Source organism: Grammomys surdaster, unplaced genomic scaffold (genome assembly GCF_004785775.1).
Source record: "Grammomys surdaster isolate TR1022 unplaced genomic scaffold, NIH_TR_1.0 374, whole genome shotgun sequence".
Classification (NCBI taxonomy): Eukaryota; Metazoa; Chordata; class Mammalia; order Rodentia; family Muridae; genus Grammomys; species Grammomys surdaster.
The window spans coordinates 843481-857533 of record NW_021604793.1 but is presented as its reverse complement, the minus strand read 5'-3'; the positions used below and the strand labels follow the sequence as shown (position 1 = coordinate 857533).

The 14053-nt window shown below is 40.7% G+C and overlaps 1 protein-coding gene across 3 annotated transcripts in view; it reads left to right on the top strand.

Annotated features, from left to right (window-relative positions):
• The window catches only part of Atf7 (activating transcription factor 7), a 97920-nt gene that overhangs the window by 59181 nt on the left and 24686 nt on the right, over positions 1–14053 (top strand). For all 3 annotated transcript variants that reach the window (XM_028781094.1, XM_028781095.1, XM_028781096.1), the window contains 2 exons: positions 3208–3304; positions 8306–8424. In XM_028781094.1, the coding sequence (XP_028636927.1) occupies positions 3208–3304; positions 8306–8424 (216 nt within the window). The remainder of the gene's footprint in view (positions 1–3207; positions 3305–8305; positions 8425–14053) is intronic.

Here is a 14053-nt window from a genome sequence, read left to right as displayed (position 1 = left end):
AATTAGGTTTCTGATAATGGAATAGTCCTTTTTAGTTAAAAATTACTTCTCCAGGTTCTAGAACATTGTGCAGTTGTTTTTTTTTTTTTTTCAAGCAACCTACATGAAATTTACTTAAATGCCTCTAAAAATACTTTCTTTTTTTTCTTTTTCTTTTTTTTGTTTTGTTTGGTTTGGTTTGGTTTTTCGAGACAGGGTTTCTCTGTATAGTCCTGGCTGTCCTGGAACTCACTATGTAGTCCAGGCTGGCCTCGAACTCAGAAATCCACCTGCCTCTGCCTCCCAAGTGCTGGGATTAAAGGCGTGCGCCACCAACGCCTGGCTCTTTTTTTTCTTTTTCTTTTCCTTTCTTTTTTTCTTTTCTCTTTTCTTTTCTTTTCTTTCTTTCTTTTTTTTTTTTTTTAAGACAGGGCTTCACTATGTATCTGTGGCTGGCCTGGAACTTGCATGTAGACCAGACTGGCCTCCAACTCACTGAGACTATATGTGGCTCTATTGTCTCCTGAGTACTGTGGTCAAAGTGTTTGGCACCACACCCTGCTTATAAAAATACTTTTAAAATGATTACTATAGTATAACATTACTAGTATCTACAAGCCTATTTAATGTATTACTCTTTATATCCACCATAAAAGAATGTTGTTTTTCTCCATTGCCAAGTAGGTTCAACTGATTTCCTTTCTCAAATGCAGGCCAGGCCCAGGTTCTTACAGTAACCTACTTAACCCAGTAAATAGACATTTTCTCTCCTGCCATCCGTTAGGGGCAAATAAAGTTTCTTTAGGAATCCTTTTGTGTCCATTTTGTCCTAGATCTCTTTTACTTGAACCATGCTCTTCAGGCCTGTGTGCTTTCCCTGGAAGGATCTTAATGCTTGTTTATACTTGTGTGGGTTTTTTTTTTTTTTTTTCGAGACAGGGTTTCTCTGTATAGCTCTGGCTGTCCTGGAACTCACTCTGTAGACCAGGCTGGCCTCGAACTCAGAAATCCGCCTGCCTCTGCCTCCCAAGTGCTGGGATTAAAGGTGTGCGCCACCACTGCCCAGCCATACTTATTGTTGTTAATACTTAATACTGGCTTTAGTTATAAATTGGTTAAAGAGGCAGGCTCAGAGGTTAAGAGCACTGGCTATTTTTTCCAGAGGACCCAGGTTTAATTCCCAGCACCCCAGTGACAGCTCACAACTGTCTGTAACTGCAATTCTAGAGGATCCAACATTCTTGATATCCTCTTCTGACTTCTGTGGGCAATGCATATGGTACATAGACCTACATACAAATAAAATAAAACTCTCTGGCTAATAATCTTAAATTTCTAGTGGATTCTTGCCCAACACATTGGTTGGTTGGGCCCCAGCAGTGAGAACACTGAATCCTAACCACTAGACCACCAGGATTAGAGGGGCTTTTGGACAGAGAGAGTGAGAGGACAGGATGAAGCTACTAGTTTCTCCTGGATTAGATGGTGAATCCACCAGGATTCGCCACTGGAGGATTTAGATTTAATATAGCTTACAAGATTAGGATTCTAGTTGACGCACCCTGCAATTGAGTTACCACTGGTTGATTCTGAACTAAGTTTGTGTGGTGTTTTCCTTCATGGGGCCTTTCGACCAGGTTCCAGAGAGAAAGGTACAGCAGCAAAGCATGGGTTTACCAGAAGTGTACAGCAAAGGCTGTGGGAGTTTTGAAGCCTGGGGCTGCCGTGGTAGCAACCCACTAGTGGGAACTTCGAGAGCTGGGTGGAGAGATTTTGGAGCTCTGAGTTAGAGAGTGTCCTCGAGATGAGAACAGGCCAGCCATTGCCTGCCAGTGCATGGCTGGCCAGCTCACCGGGCCAGAGAGTAGCTGGGTATAGCGTGGGATGGTGCCACTTTTTTATTATTTCCCACAACACAAATAAAACACCCATACACATAAAATACAAATTTTGAAAGTTTTAAAAATTGGGTAAAATCTAAGAGACAAGATTGGTTTGATGGTGTTACCTGACCAAATGGGAGCTAGGATAGGGACCAACTTCTGTCTATTTGTTTTGTAAAGGCCCTTGGAAAAAGGACTGCAGGCGCGGTGTTTGGTGGTAGTTATGTATCTAATGAAGAAAGTAAAAACAAGAGACTAAGTAGTCACTATTTTTACAAACAAGACATCTAGAACCATGTTTCAAAGGCTTTCTGTTACGGGACTGTGGAAACCTGCAGCATCAAAGCCGTTTCTGTGGCAGGGATGTTCTATGAAAGAACAGGGCCATTGGTCTCAAAGGGACTTTGAATTACTGGTTCATCTGCTCCTTTCTCCTCCTCCATTTAAAGAGTAGCAGCATAAAGTATTGTCCCGGAGCCTGCCTTAGTCATAAACTGGGCTAGACTTTGCCTCACCTCGTCATTTTTCTTTCACTTAAACCTCTGTGCAGCAATCTGTATGATATCTCCTCCTCTCATACTGCCTACAAGCTCCTCTCTACCCTTATTTTTTTTTCTTTTTTGCCTGTACTTTTATTTTGTCATTATACAGCCAACAGCATTGTACTGGCCCCTTTACAACTGCAGGAGCCCAGGCAGACTGCCTGATGAAGGGAGACAGCATTTGGCTAGTAGGACTGGTATATGCTATTATTGCTGGCCATTGGGCCTCTGTCATCTACAGTTCCATCCTGGCTCATTAAAACTGTGAGCCAAATAGCCACAAAGGCGCCTGCTGCAGCACTGTGGGGGCCAGGAAGTTAAATGGTTCTCCTAATCCTGCATAATTTATCTCCCTGTTAGTCCCCTCATAAAATACTCCAATTCAGCCCCACCACAGAGAGCTTCGTTCTGAAATTTCCTGATTTTGTGATGACCACTGAGTGCCCAGCCTTTCCCTTCTCTCTTTGTTGGTATTAGAAACTGTTTCACCCTTGTTAACTACAAGTTTACCTTAATGCTTTTCCATGCCTAGACCCCACTCAGCAACAGGCTGTCCTCCTGGTTGTACCTGATGATACAAAGCAGTTGATGATGTGATCTACCCTCCTCTCTTCCCTGCCTCAGTGCCATTATTTTCCATCTCTTCTATCGCTCCCATGGTTTTTCCTCTTTTCTTTTCCAGTCCTTCTTTTCAGGGACCAGTGTCATTGTAACATGTTTCTGTTTGGTCGGCCATTTTAAGAGCCCTGAATGGAGAAGCATCCCCTGCCTTTTTTCATGTCTCCATTTCTGTTTCATTTCAGAGATTTACAAATGAGGACCACCTGGCAGTTCATAAACATAAGCATGAGATGACACTGAAATTTGGCCCAGCCCGAACGGACTCAGTCATCATTGCAGGTATTTGTTGCCCCCAGATTCACATGCTTTGCTATCACCAAACAGTTAATTCCAGGGCCCAGATGTCCTGGGAGCTGCACTACCCTTCTCCAGTCAAGACCTCTTTGTGATCTGTATTTAATCAAGAAATAGCACTAACAGCTCCCTCAGTCCTACTGCACCTCCATTCAATTTTTAATAGTACGCTTGTGTTCTGTAGCTTGTGAGGACCGTGTTTTGAGATTTTGTCTTCCAGTCTATTCACTCTTCTCCTTCTATTTATTAAGATTCTGGAAGAGCTACAGACAAAAGATATCATGGACATTTCTCCTTATCCACAGTGGAGAAAGTGAACAAAAGATGGCAAAAAACAAAAAACAAAACAAAAGCTGCTTTAGCCTGGCTACTTCTCTTCCACTGGGTGTCAGTTTTCCTCTAGCAGGCAGATTATCAGTTTAGAAATCAACTTCCCTTGTGAACCTAACCACCATTGTGGGCACATTTCCAAAACACAAATAAGACATTTAGTCACTGGGACTTTCATAAACCAGTTTGTGTGACCTGGAACCTCTTACCAGTTGCAGATATTGTCTGCACTGTCCTCAAGGGAGCATTCTTAGCACTTGTTTCCAGGCTCTGCAGTAGGAGTTCTTTTGTACAGTTTGCAGCTAGATAGATGTGCAAAGCCAGGCAGTGGTGGCGCACGCCTTTAATCCCAGCACTTGGGAGGCAGAGGCAGGTGGATCTCTGAGTTCGAGGCCAGCCTGGTCTACAGAGTGAGTTCCAGGACACCCAGGGCTAAACAGAGAAACACTGTCTCAAACAAACAAACAAACAAACGATAGATGTGCAAAGCATGGTGGGCTTTTTCTTTTGATGCAATAAGAGCTTCTAATTTAACGTATGCAAAGCAGATTAGCTTAATATTTCATCAGTAGAGTACTTACTTGATGGCTATTACATAAATTAATAAACTAGTTAATTTATAATTTTAATAGTGACTATTTGCTAACATTACCTTAGACATGGAAAAGGAGACAGAACCTCCTCTCCTTTTTAATACATATGATGAAAAAGACTTGACTTTTACATCTCCTACTCTTTACTAACTCAGTATGTATTGAATATCTACTGATCTTCTGTGTGGGCTAGCTGCCTTTTCTAGGAGCTTACAGATTTGTGATTTGTAATCCCTGGAAAATATGAACAGAGACAATATCAATGATTTTTACTTTTAAAGACAGGGGCTCACTGTATAGCTCTGAGTGGCCTGGAATTCAATATGTAGACTACCCCAGCCTGAAACTCACAGAAATCCACCTGCCTCTGCCTTCTAAGAGCTGGAACTAAAGACTTACACCATCATACTCTGCTATTTTATATTATGAGAGACGAGAGAGCACAGGAGTGTGGATGCCTATGGAGGCCAAAGAGGGAGGAGTCAGAATTCTGAAGCAGGAGTTACAGTTGATTATATGACGCTTGCTATGGCTGCAGGGAACCAATGAACAGCCTGCTGTGATCTTCTTTAAGAGCATTATATACGGGCTGGTGAGATGGCTCAGTGGTTAAGAGCACTGACTGATGTTCCAGAGGTCCTGAGTTCAAATCCCAGCAACCACATGGTGGCTCACAACCATCTGTAGTGAGATCTGATGCCCTCTTCTGGTGTGTCTGAAGACAGCTACAGTGTACTCATATACATAAAATAAATAAATAATTCTTTAAAAAAAAGAGCATTATATACTCTTATTATATAACTACTATTATATTAACTATTATATAGCTACTGAGTAATCCAGCGATCTACCTCTTTTTAAGGCTGGATCTCACTGTAGCTCAAGCTCACCTTGAATTGAGATTGTCTTTCATTTACTTCCTGGAAGCTGGGATTAGAAGTGTGAGCCATTAGAAGTGTGAGCCATTCGAAGTGTGGGCGGTGGTGGCGCACGCCTTTAATCCCAGCACTTGGGAGGCAGAGGCAGGCGGATTTCTGAGTTCGAGGCCAGCCTGGACTACCCTGTGAGTTCCAGGACACCCAGGGCTAAATAGAGAAACCCTGTCTCGAAAAACCCAAAAAAAAAAAAAAAAAAGTGTGAGCCACTGTGTTTGACAGAGAAAATGTTCTTTACACTTCATTCAGTTTTGGAGTGCTGAAACCAATACCTACTCCTGTATAGGCTGGTCTATCTCCTATTAAGACACAGTATAGGTATGTCGTATGTATTCCAACCTCTATTGAACATCTTTAGTTAGCTGTAATTCAGATCTTCATTTCAGTGACTGAATACATCTCCTCCTCTCTGTTATTCACTGATACCAGTATTCTCATTCTTGTTGTTTTATTTTTTTCTCCCAGTTCTCTCTGTTCTAGTCCTTCCATGCATCAACCAGCATCTGTTACTGAATACTTAAGAAAACTCAACTAGTAAATAGAAAACATATGGACAGGGTGTGGTGGTGCCTGCCTATAATCTTAGCACTTGGGAAGTAGAGGCAAGAAAAGCTGGAGAGTTCAAGACCATCTGCAGCAACATAGCAAGTGGACAGTTGGCCCTGTTATTTTGGAATCTTCAGTGAAGCAGCATATTACAGTGGGGAGTATGCGGAAGGCCCTCAGTTCCCTTCAAGGAAATACCAATAATGATCTAAAACTTCCCATCCGGTTCCAGCTGTTACAGGTCCCATACCAAGGACTTGGGACCCAGCGTTTAACTCATGGACATTTGAGCAGCATACAAACCATGGCGTTCCTCTTCTTCCTCCCACCGTTCCCACTGTGCTTGTCTTCCTCCAATGTTGCTTCACTGGCCTCCTCAATGATCTCATTCTACACCATCTTGTGTGCTTTTAAAAAGCTAGTCTTTACATTCTGTTCTAATGGTACTGATCTCTCACTATGCTTTCTCTTTAAGGTTAACCTAGCCTTTCAGACTTTCCATAATCTAGCCCCATAGTACTTACCCAATTTTTAATGAATGTTATATGCATAAAATGCCAATCTTTTCATTTAAACATTGTTTTCTCCTAATCCATGTGTGATGGCCTTTCTCTATACTTTCACCAGCATTATTTCTCTTATCTCTTAAAGCTTCTCTTCTCTCTGCAGTTCAGAACTGTTTTCCCAGGCCTAGTTCAAGTCCTGCTCAAAGGCTTTCCTAACAGCCCTAGTAATTAATGTGTGTTTGTTTTATGTTTATAATAATTTTATTCTGCATCTCAAATAGCACTGATTTTTGCACATTGTGGTGCTCTCTACATATATATAGTTTTACTTCCTTAACTAAAAAGCATTCTTTTAATTGTCTATAGAAAGTCTCATGTCTTATATTTGGCCTATACCCTTGTGTCTTCTCCACATATGCATCTAAGTTTATGGATGTAACACAGAAGCATGTAGAATTATTCAGTAAACACTTAGGAATCATCAAAACCAATTAGGCTTGTTTGTATATTTTCAGATTGTTTGTTTAGGAACCAGAAGGAGTTGAAAGTTAGAGGCCATTTTCTCTTGAAAATGAGAAATCAGGTTAATTTAGGGAAGATTTTAAAATTAAACCAAGAAATGCACATGGGCAGCATGGTTTAGGAGAAGTGTATATGACTCAAGCCACAAGTCCCAAGTTCTTCTCCTGACCTCAATACTCTCCTTCAGTGCCCCTTTTCTTTGACTTGGATTTATGTTTTCCCTTTACTGAGGGTGATACCACCTCTCCTCACTCTAAGGTGGAACGTGGCTTTATCTTTAGCCAACTGAAATGTTCAGAGAATCTTTTAAAACTATTTTAGGAGATAGTGGTAACTTTTCTAAACAGTCTAATTCAGAAGAGGTTTTGTTTAGGTTTAAAAAAAAATGTTTCCATGGAAAATCCCACCGGACTATTTCCAGTTAATCATGCTAAAAGGAACAATTTCAACCTTTAGGTCTTTCCTTAAAATACAATTGAAACAGTAGTCTATGTCAGTCAGTCAGTCGAGTTGTTTGGGATAGACAAATCCTTGAGATGATAAGCACATCAAAGAAACCATCAAAATAGAATTAGTCCCAAGGAACAAGGTTCACCTTTAGAAAAACAGCAGGAAAAGAGAGAAACTATGAGCTGAAGTTCAAGTCACTTCAAAAGTTCCCATAGTTTATGAAGAGGTCTCACCTCCTGAAGAACAAAGAAGTGAGTCTTTGTGGCACATTGCTGTAATCCCAGCACTTGAGAGGGAGTGGCAAGAAGATTGTAAATTCCAGGATAACCTAGGCTCTTCTCCTAAAAAAGGAAAGAAAAAGCAGAGGCAGTGTGTTGAGACAAAAAATTGCACAGCCCCTGTGGGGATATTTTGACCAGCAAATCTAAACCAAATAGCCTGATTTCCGGATTTTGCTCTGGGCCCATGTCTCTGTGAAATAAGTGCTATTGTTTGTAGTTTCCTTTTCTAACTCATGATACTATTGTCTTGTTCCCTCATCTCTAGTTCTCTCTAGAATGGCTTCAGAAAGGAACAAACCTTTAGCTCAGTGACACACAGCCACTATTCCTTACTAGGTAACTTTAGTGAGCAAACTCAGCAATCGGATCCTCAGTTTGTGCTCTGTCAGATTTTAACACACATCTGTTTCAGTCTACTCACTGTAGACCTAGCATGGTGTATAATAAGAATGGAAACATTGCTTAACTTCAATTTTCAAATGTAGAGGTTTCATGAATCCTACTTTCAAGAATGGTTTGTTTTATTGGGGTTATGTTTTCATTGGGGTGAAAGATGTAAAATCCAGCACTGAGAGACGGTGGATATATTGCTAGTCACACAAAACATTGTCCTGTCTTCCCCCTGCTGGCCTTGAGACAGTACAACACAGACACCCTGTGGTAGCTGAGAACCACAATCCATCCATTAAGAATCAAAAAAGCCCTTCACCCTAACATAAATTCACTATCTCCAAATAGAATAAAAATACAATCCCTGTGCATCCTCAAGTTTTAATCTTATATTAAAACTAAATATATTTTCCTTTTCTTTTTGTGTCTGCAGATCAAACACCTACTCCGACTAGATTCCTGAAGAACTGTGAGGAGGTGGGACTCTTCAATGAACTAGCTAGTTCCTTTGAACATGAATTTAAGAAAGCTTCCGATGACGATGAAAAAAAGGCAAGTGTGACTGAAGAGACTTCAGGTGTTCTCATTGTGCCTTGGAAGAGTTCTGACAATGTCAGTAATCCAAGTCACCGCTCCAGGTCTTTTAGGGACAAGAGTGAGACAGGTCTCAACATTTAACTGGAATAGCCTTGTGTCACTGTGTATCCTAGGCTGACCTCAAGCCCATGGGGATCCCCTTGCTTCATCCTACTGAGGCCTGGGATGACAAGCGTGTGCCACATCTCATCTAACCTTAGGTAGAGATCTAGCTGATGTGCCAGTAAAGGTCTGTCCTCACCAGAACGCAAATGTTTCTACCCTCCAGTGAGTCATTAGTTAATATATTTTAATTAATTTCTCTGTGGGTATGGTACATAATGGTATATGTATGTGTCTGTGTCTGTGTTCTCATGTGTATGGAGACCAAAGATCTACACTGAATGTCTTCTTTGTCCCTGTTCACCTTATATTTTGAGGCAGAGTCCCCCACCAAATTAAGAGCTCATTCATTCAGTTAGGCTCGCTGGCTAATGAGCTCCAGGGACCTAAGAATCTCTGATCTCACCAGACCACTGGAAACATAGATACTCTGCTTTTATATGGGTACTCGGGGTCTTCAACTCAGATCATCAGTACTTTCCTGGTGGTTCCCTTAGTAATAATCTATTTGCTTCCCTTGTGAATATGTTGAAGTTATTAAAAGCATATGACTTGGGGGGCTAGAGAGATGACTCAGTGGTTAAAAATGCTTGTTGCTCTTAAAGAGGACCCAACTTCAGTTCCCAATACCCATGCTGGCAGCTCACAACCACTCCAGGAGCTCTGACACACACTTCTGGCCTCCTCTGGCACTAATACACACACGTTGTGGGCTGGAGAGATGGCTCAGCGGTTAAGAGCACTGACTGCTCTTCCAGAGGATCTGAGTTCAATTCCCAGCAACCACATGGTGGCTCACAACCATCTGTAATGGGATCTGATGCCCTCTTCTGGTGTGTCTGAAGACAGTGACAGTGTACTCACATACATACAATAAATAAATCCTAAAAAAAGAAGAGACATTGATGTACTCATATAAAATAAATAAATAAATCTTTAAAAAAAAATACACACACGTTGTACATGTAGATAATAATAAAAAATTTGAAGAATATGAATTGGGACATTGAGACAGATGATTACAGTAGATTCAAGGTCAGACTGAGCTAAATAGTAAATCCAGGTGAGTTGAGCTACAGAGTGACGCACTGATTCAAGCAACCAAACAAAAGTATGTATTGCTCAGATTTTATTAACTAACTTTTTTTTTTTCAGATATCTTTTGAGGGTGCTAGAGATACAGCTCAGTGGTAGAGTGCTAACAAATGAAAGTCCTGAGCCAAACACCACTCCCAATAAAAAAGCAAAGAAACAAACCCCACTATTTATAAACTGATTTCTTGGACAAATTTTTTATTTATTTATTTATTATTTACTTATTATTTATTTATTACTTTTTTTGAGAAAGCATCTCACTGCTATGTAGCCCCATCTGGCCTCAAAATCATAGACATCTACCTGCCAATGCTCCTAAGTGCTGGGATTCTAGACTCCTTTGGGTTATTTTTATTCAGTTATCCAGCCGACAGATGTGTTGAATTTCCTCTTTTTTTTGTTTCAATGTGTGTAATTTTGCATTCAAATAGATTCCTAGTGCTGCTTGATAATACCTAGGGCAGTGGTTCCCAACCTTCTTATTGATGTGACCCTTTAATACAGTTCCTCCTGTTGTCAGGACCCTCAACCATAAAGTTATGTTTGTTGCTATAAACAACTTTATAACTTCAATTTTGCTAATTTTACCGTTATGAATCATAGTATAAATACCTGATGTGCAGGATATCTGAAATGTGACTCCTGCAAAAGGGTTATTCCAACCTCCCCAAAGGGATGTGACCCACGGGTTGAGAACCATTGACCTAGGGCCTTAAAGAAAATTGTTTTTAGCTGAGTATGATAGCACATATCTATATTTGCCACACTTAAAAGGCTGAGGCAGGATGATCACCACATGTTTGTGACTCAGTCTCAAAATAAAATAAGGTTATTCTTATTACCTTACAAAGGAGGTCAACTTGGATGATGATGAAGGATGTCACTTTAGGAACATTCTAAAATATTGAGAAAGTTTTTGCTTAGAATAAAGATTTAATATGAATAAAAGTGCACTCTTGAAATATGTCAAGGAAAAGAAAAAAGAAATATGTCAAGGGTTTTTATATAAAAGAGGGATTACATGCCAGGCATGGTTGTGCACAATTGTAATTCAAGAACTCAGCAAGCTGATGTAAGAATATTTTAAGTCTGGCTACATAGCAAGTTCTAAGCTATGTGGTAAGACTCTGTTTCAAGCAGTCTGGCTTGAATGCAGGCCTTTAATCCCAGCACTCAGGAGGCAGAGACAGGCTGATTTCTTTGATTTTAAGGCCAACCTAGTCTACAGAGTATGTTCCAGGATAGCCAAGGCTACACAGTGAAATCCTTTATAGATATATCAACCCTGTTTTTTGATTTTTTTGTTTTTGTTTTGGTTTATTTTTTTTTGGGGGGGGGATGTATTTAGAGCTAGCTTAGTTGGTAAAGTGCTCACTTAGCACACACAAGTCCCTGCAAACTGGGCATGATAATACATGCTTGCAATCCCAGCATGCAGGAGTAGAGGCAAGAGGATCAGAACTTCTAGGTCATCCTTGGCTATATACAAAATTCAAGGCTAGCCTGGGCTGCATGAGACTGTCTTAAAACAAATGTGTTAAGTTTAGAGAACTGGGCCGGGCGGTGGTGGCGCACGCCTTTAATCCCAGCACTTGGGAGGCAGAGGCAGGAGGATCTCTGAGTTTGAGAGTTCGAGGCTAGCCTGGTCTACAGAGTGAGTTCCAGGACAGCCAGGGCTACACACAGAGAAACCTTGTCTTGAAAAAACAAAACAAACAAACAAACAAAAAAAAAAAAAGTTTAGAGAGCTGGAGAGCTCGCTCAGTGGTTAAGAGCACTTGCTGCACTCTCAAAGGACCCAGGTTCATTTCCCAGAGCTCTCAACCATCTGTAACTCCACTTCCAGGGTATCCAGAGCCTCTTCTAACTCCCTCAGGTTCATGTACCCACTTGGTACATATACACATGCTCAGACATGTATACATGTGAAGAAAAAAAGAAAAAGAAGAAAACATTAATTTTATTTTCTGTGGCCCAAAGACTGAAGCAAATCACTGTGTAGAAGCTACCACAATGTTCAGGTACATGAACACAGTTAGTAAAGATACTGTAGTAAGGACTGAAATGTTGGGGTTCTTTCTCATCCTAAGATTCTGTGACACTAATTTTAACTTTTGTATGTGCTAGATTCCCAGAGAATCTCTTCATTTGGAAGACTAGATGTTAGTTTTGAAAAAGCAAAATCAAAAGAAAGTGATCCCAGTGGAATAATGTGATTGTAGGAAAAAGAAATATGGAAAGATCAAATTGGGTGGGACAGTGTACCCCTTAGCACTTATAAGGCAGAAGCAAGCAAGAGGCCAGTCTGGACTACACAGCAAGACCCTCACCAAAGTATGCAGGGGAGAGAAAAGATCACTTTACTCTAGAGGTAGAATCTAAGGTTATTACCCACTAGTTAAAATCAGAACTTGGAGGCTAGAGAGATGACTCTTCCAAAGAAGCCAGCTTCAGTTCCCAGAACCCATGTTGGGCAGCTTACCTATAACTCCAGCTCTCAGAGAGCCAGTCCCTCTACCCTCCACAGACACTCACAGACATGTGCACAAGCCCACACAAAGACACACATGTAAACATAATTAAAAATAATAATAAATGTTTAAAATCAGGTCTGTAATTACATCATACTTCAGAAAAGATTCCAATTGTCTGTATAGCAGAATGTATTTATTAACATGTGTACCTCACAGATGTTGAATGAGGATTCAATGCATGTGGAAAGTTTCCACGAGAGCAGGTAAATTAGCATATTTATAATTGATGTTACCATTCAATTTAAATTGTAAAAGTGTAGGATAAAGTATCACTGGGGTTTTCTTCAAAGTTCATAGCTATCTATGAGGAGTTTCTTTCTCATGCTGTCTCCCTGCATATGGGATGTATAAATGGTTGCGTTCCCCTGGAGATAGAGTTACAGGTAATTGTTAGCTGCCTGATGTGAGTGTTGGGGATGAAGCTCAGGTCCTTTGCAAGAGCAGCAAGTGTTCTTAACTTTTTTTTGAGATAAGGTCTAAAACTGAACCTGGTGTTTACTTTTGGAGCTAGAGAAGTTGGCCAGCGGTCTCCAGGATCTTCCTATCTCTACCCACTAGAGTTGTGCTGCAATTGCACATTCCTGCAGACATGATTAGCCTTTGGGTGTTGGAGATTCAAAATCAGTTCCTTGGGCTTGTACAGAAAGCCTTTTACGCCGGGCGGTGTGGCGCACGCCTTTAATCCCAGCACTTGGGAGGCAGAAGCAGGCGGATTTCTGAGTTCGAGAGTTTGAGGCTAGCCTGGTCTACAGAGTGAGTTCCAGGACAGCCAGGGCTACACAGAGAAACCCTGTCTCGGGGGGAAAAAAAAAAGAAAGGAAGAAAGCCTTTTACTCCTGAGCCATCCTCTTAGCCCTAACTCACTTTTGAAATCAGGAAAACTCAGTAGCATGTGTTTGTGTTTCTGTTTTCAGTATTTTGTTTGCTTGGGTCTGGTGTTTGTTCATGAAATAGGTCTTCCTATATAGTCCTGACCAACCTGGAATTCATTGAATAACTCAGGCTAGTCTTAAACTTGAAGTAATCTGCTTACCTTACATATTTTATTTTATATTTGTGTATGTTCACATGTGTGTACATGTGTGTGTGTGTATATGTGTGCATGTGCATGTACAGTTATTCACATGCATGCATATGTACATGCCATGGGCTATATGTGGAAGTCAGGACAGGAGTCACTTCTGTCTATGGGTTCTGGGGACTGAGCTCAGGTCATCAAGCTTGTTCCTTTTATACACTAAGTCATCTCTGTGGCCCTCAACTTCTTTTTGTTATTGTTTTGAGAGAGATTCTTGCCATGTAGCCCAGGCTGGCCTGGAACTCTTTATGCAGCCTAAGCTGTCCTCGAGTTCTTTTATATGTCAGCCTTCCAAGTGCTGGAATTATATTTATGCACCACCATGCCTGGGATATCAAACTCTGTAAGCAAATTCAACAAAAATAGCTTTCCCAGAAAGTAAGATGCAGATAAAGACACTTGCCACCAAAGTGATAATCTGAGTCTGATCTTAGGCCAACACAGTGAAAGAGGGTAACTGGAGCATTTGGTGCTCTTTCTGAGGCCCTTGATTTGATTCCTAGTCCCACTGGATAGCTTACAAACACCTATAACTCCAGTTCTAGGGGTTCTAACACCCTCTAGGTAACTCCTTGGCATCAGGCACACAAGTTATATACATTCATACATCCAGGCAAAATATCCATACATAAAATAAAAATCTCAAAATAATAAACAAAGGAGAGAACTGACTTTCAGAAGTTATCCTTCATCCTTCATATGTTCTCCATAGGATACATGTGATCACACATATGTGCACACACTAAATAAATAAGATGAAGATATGGAATAAAAT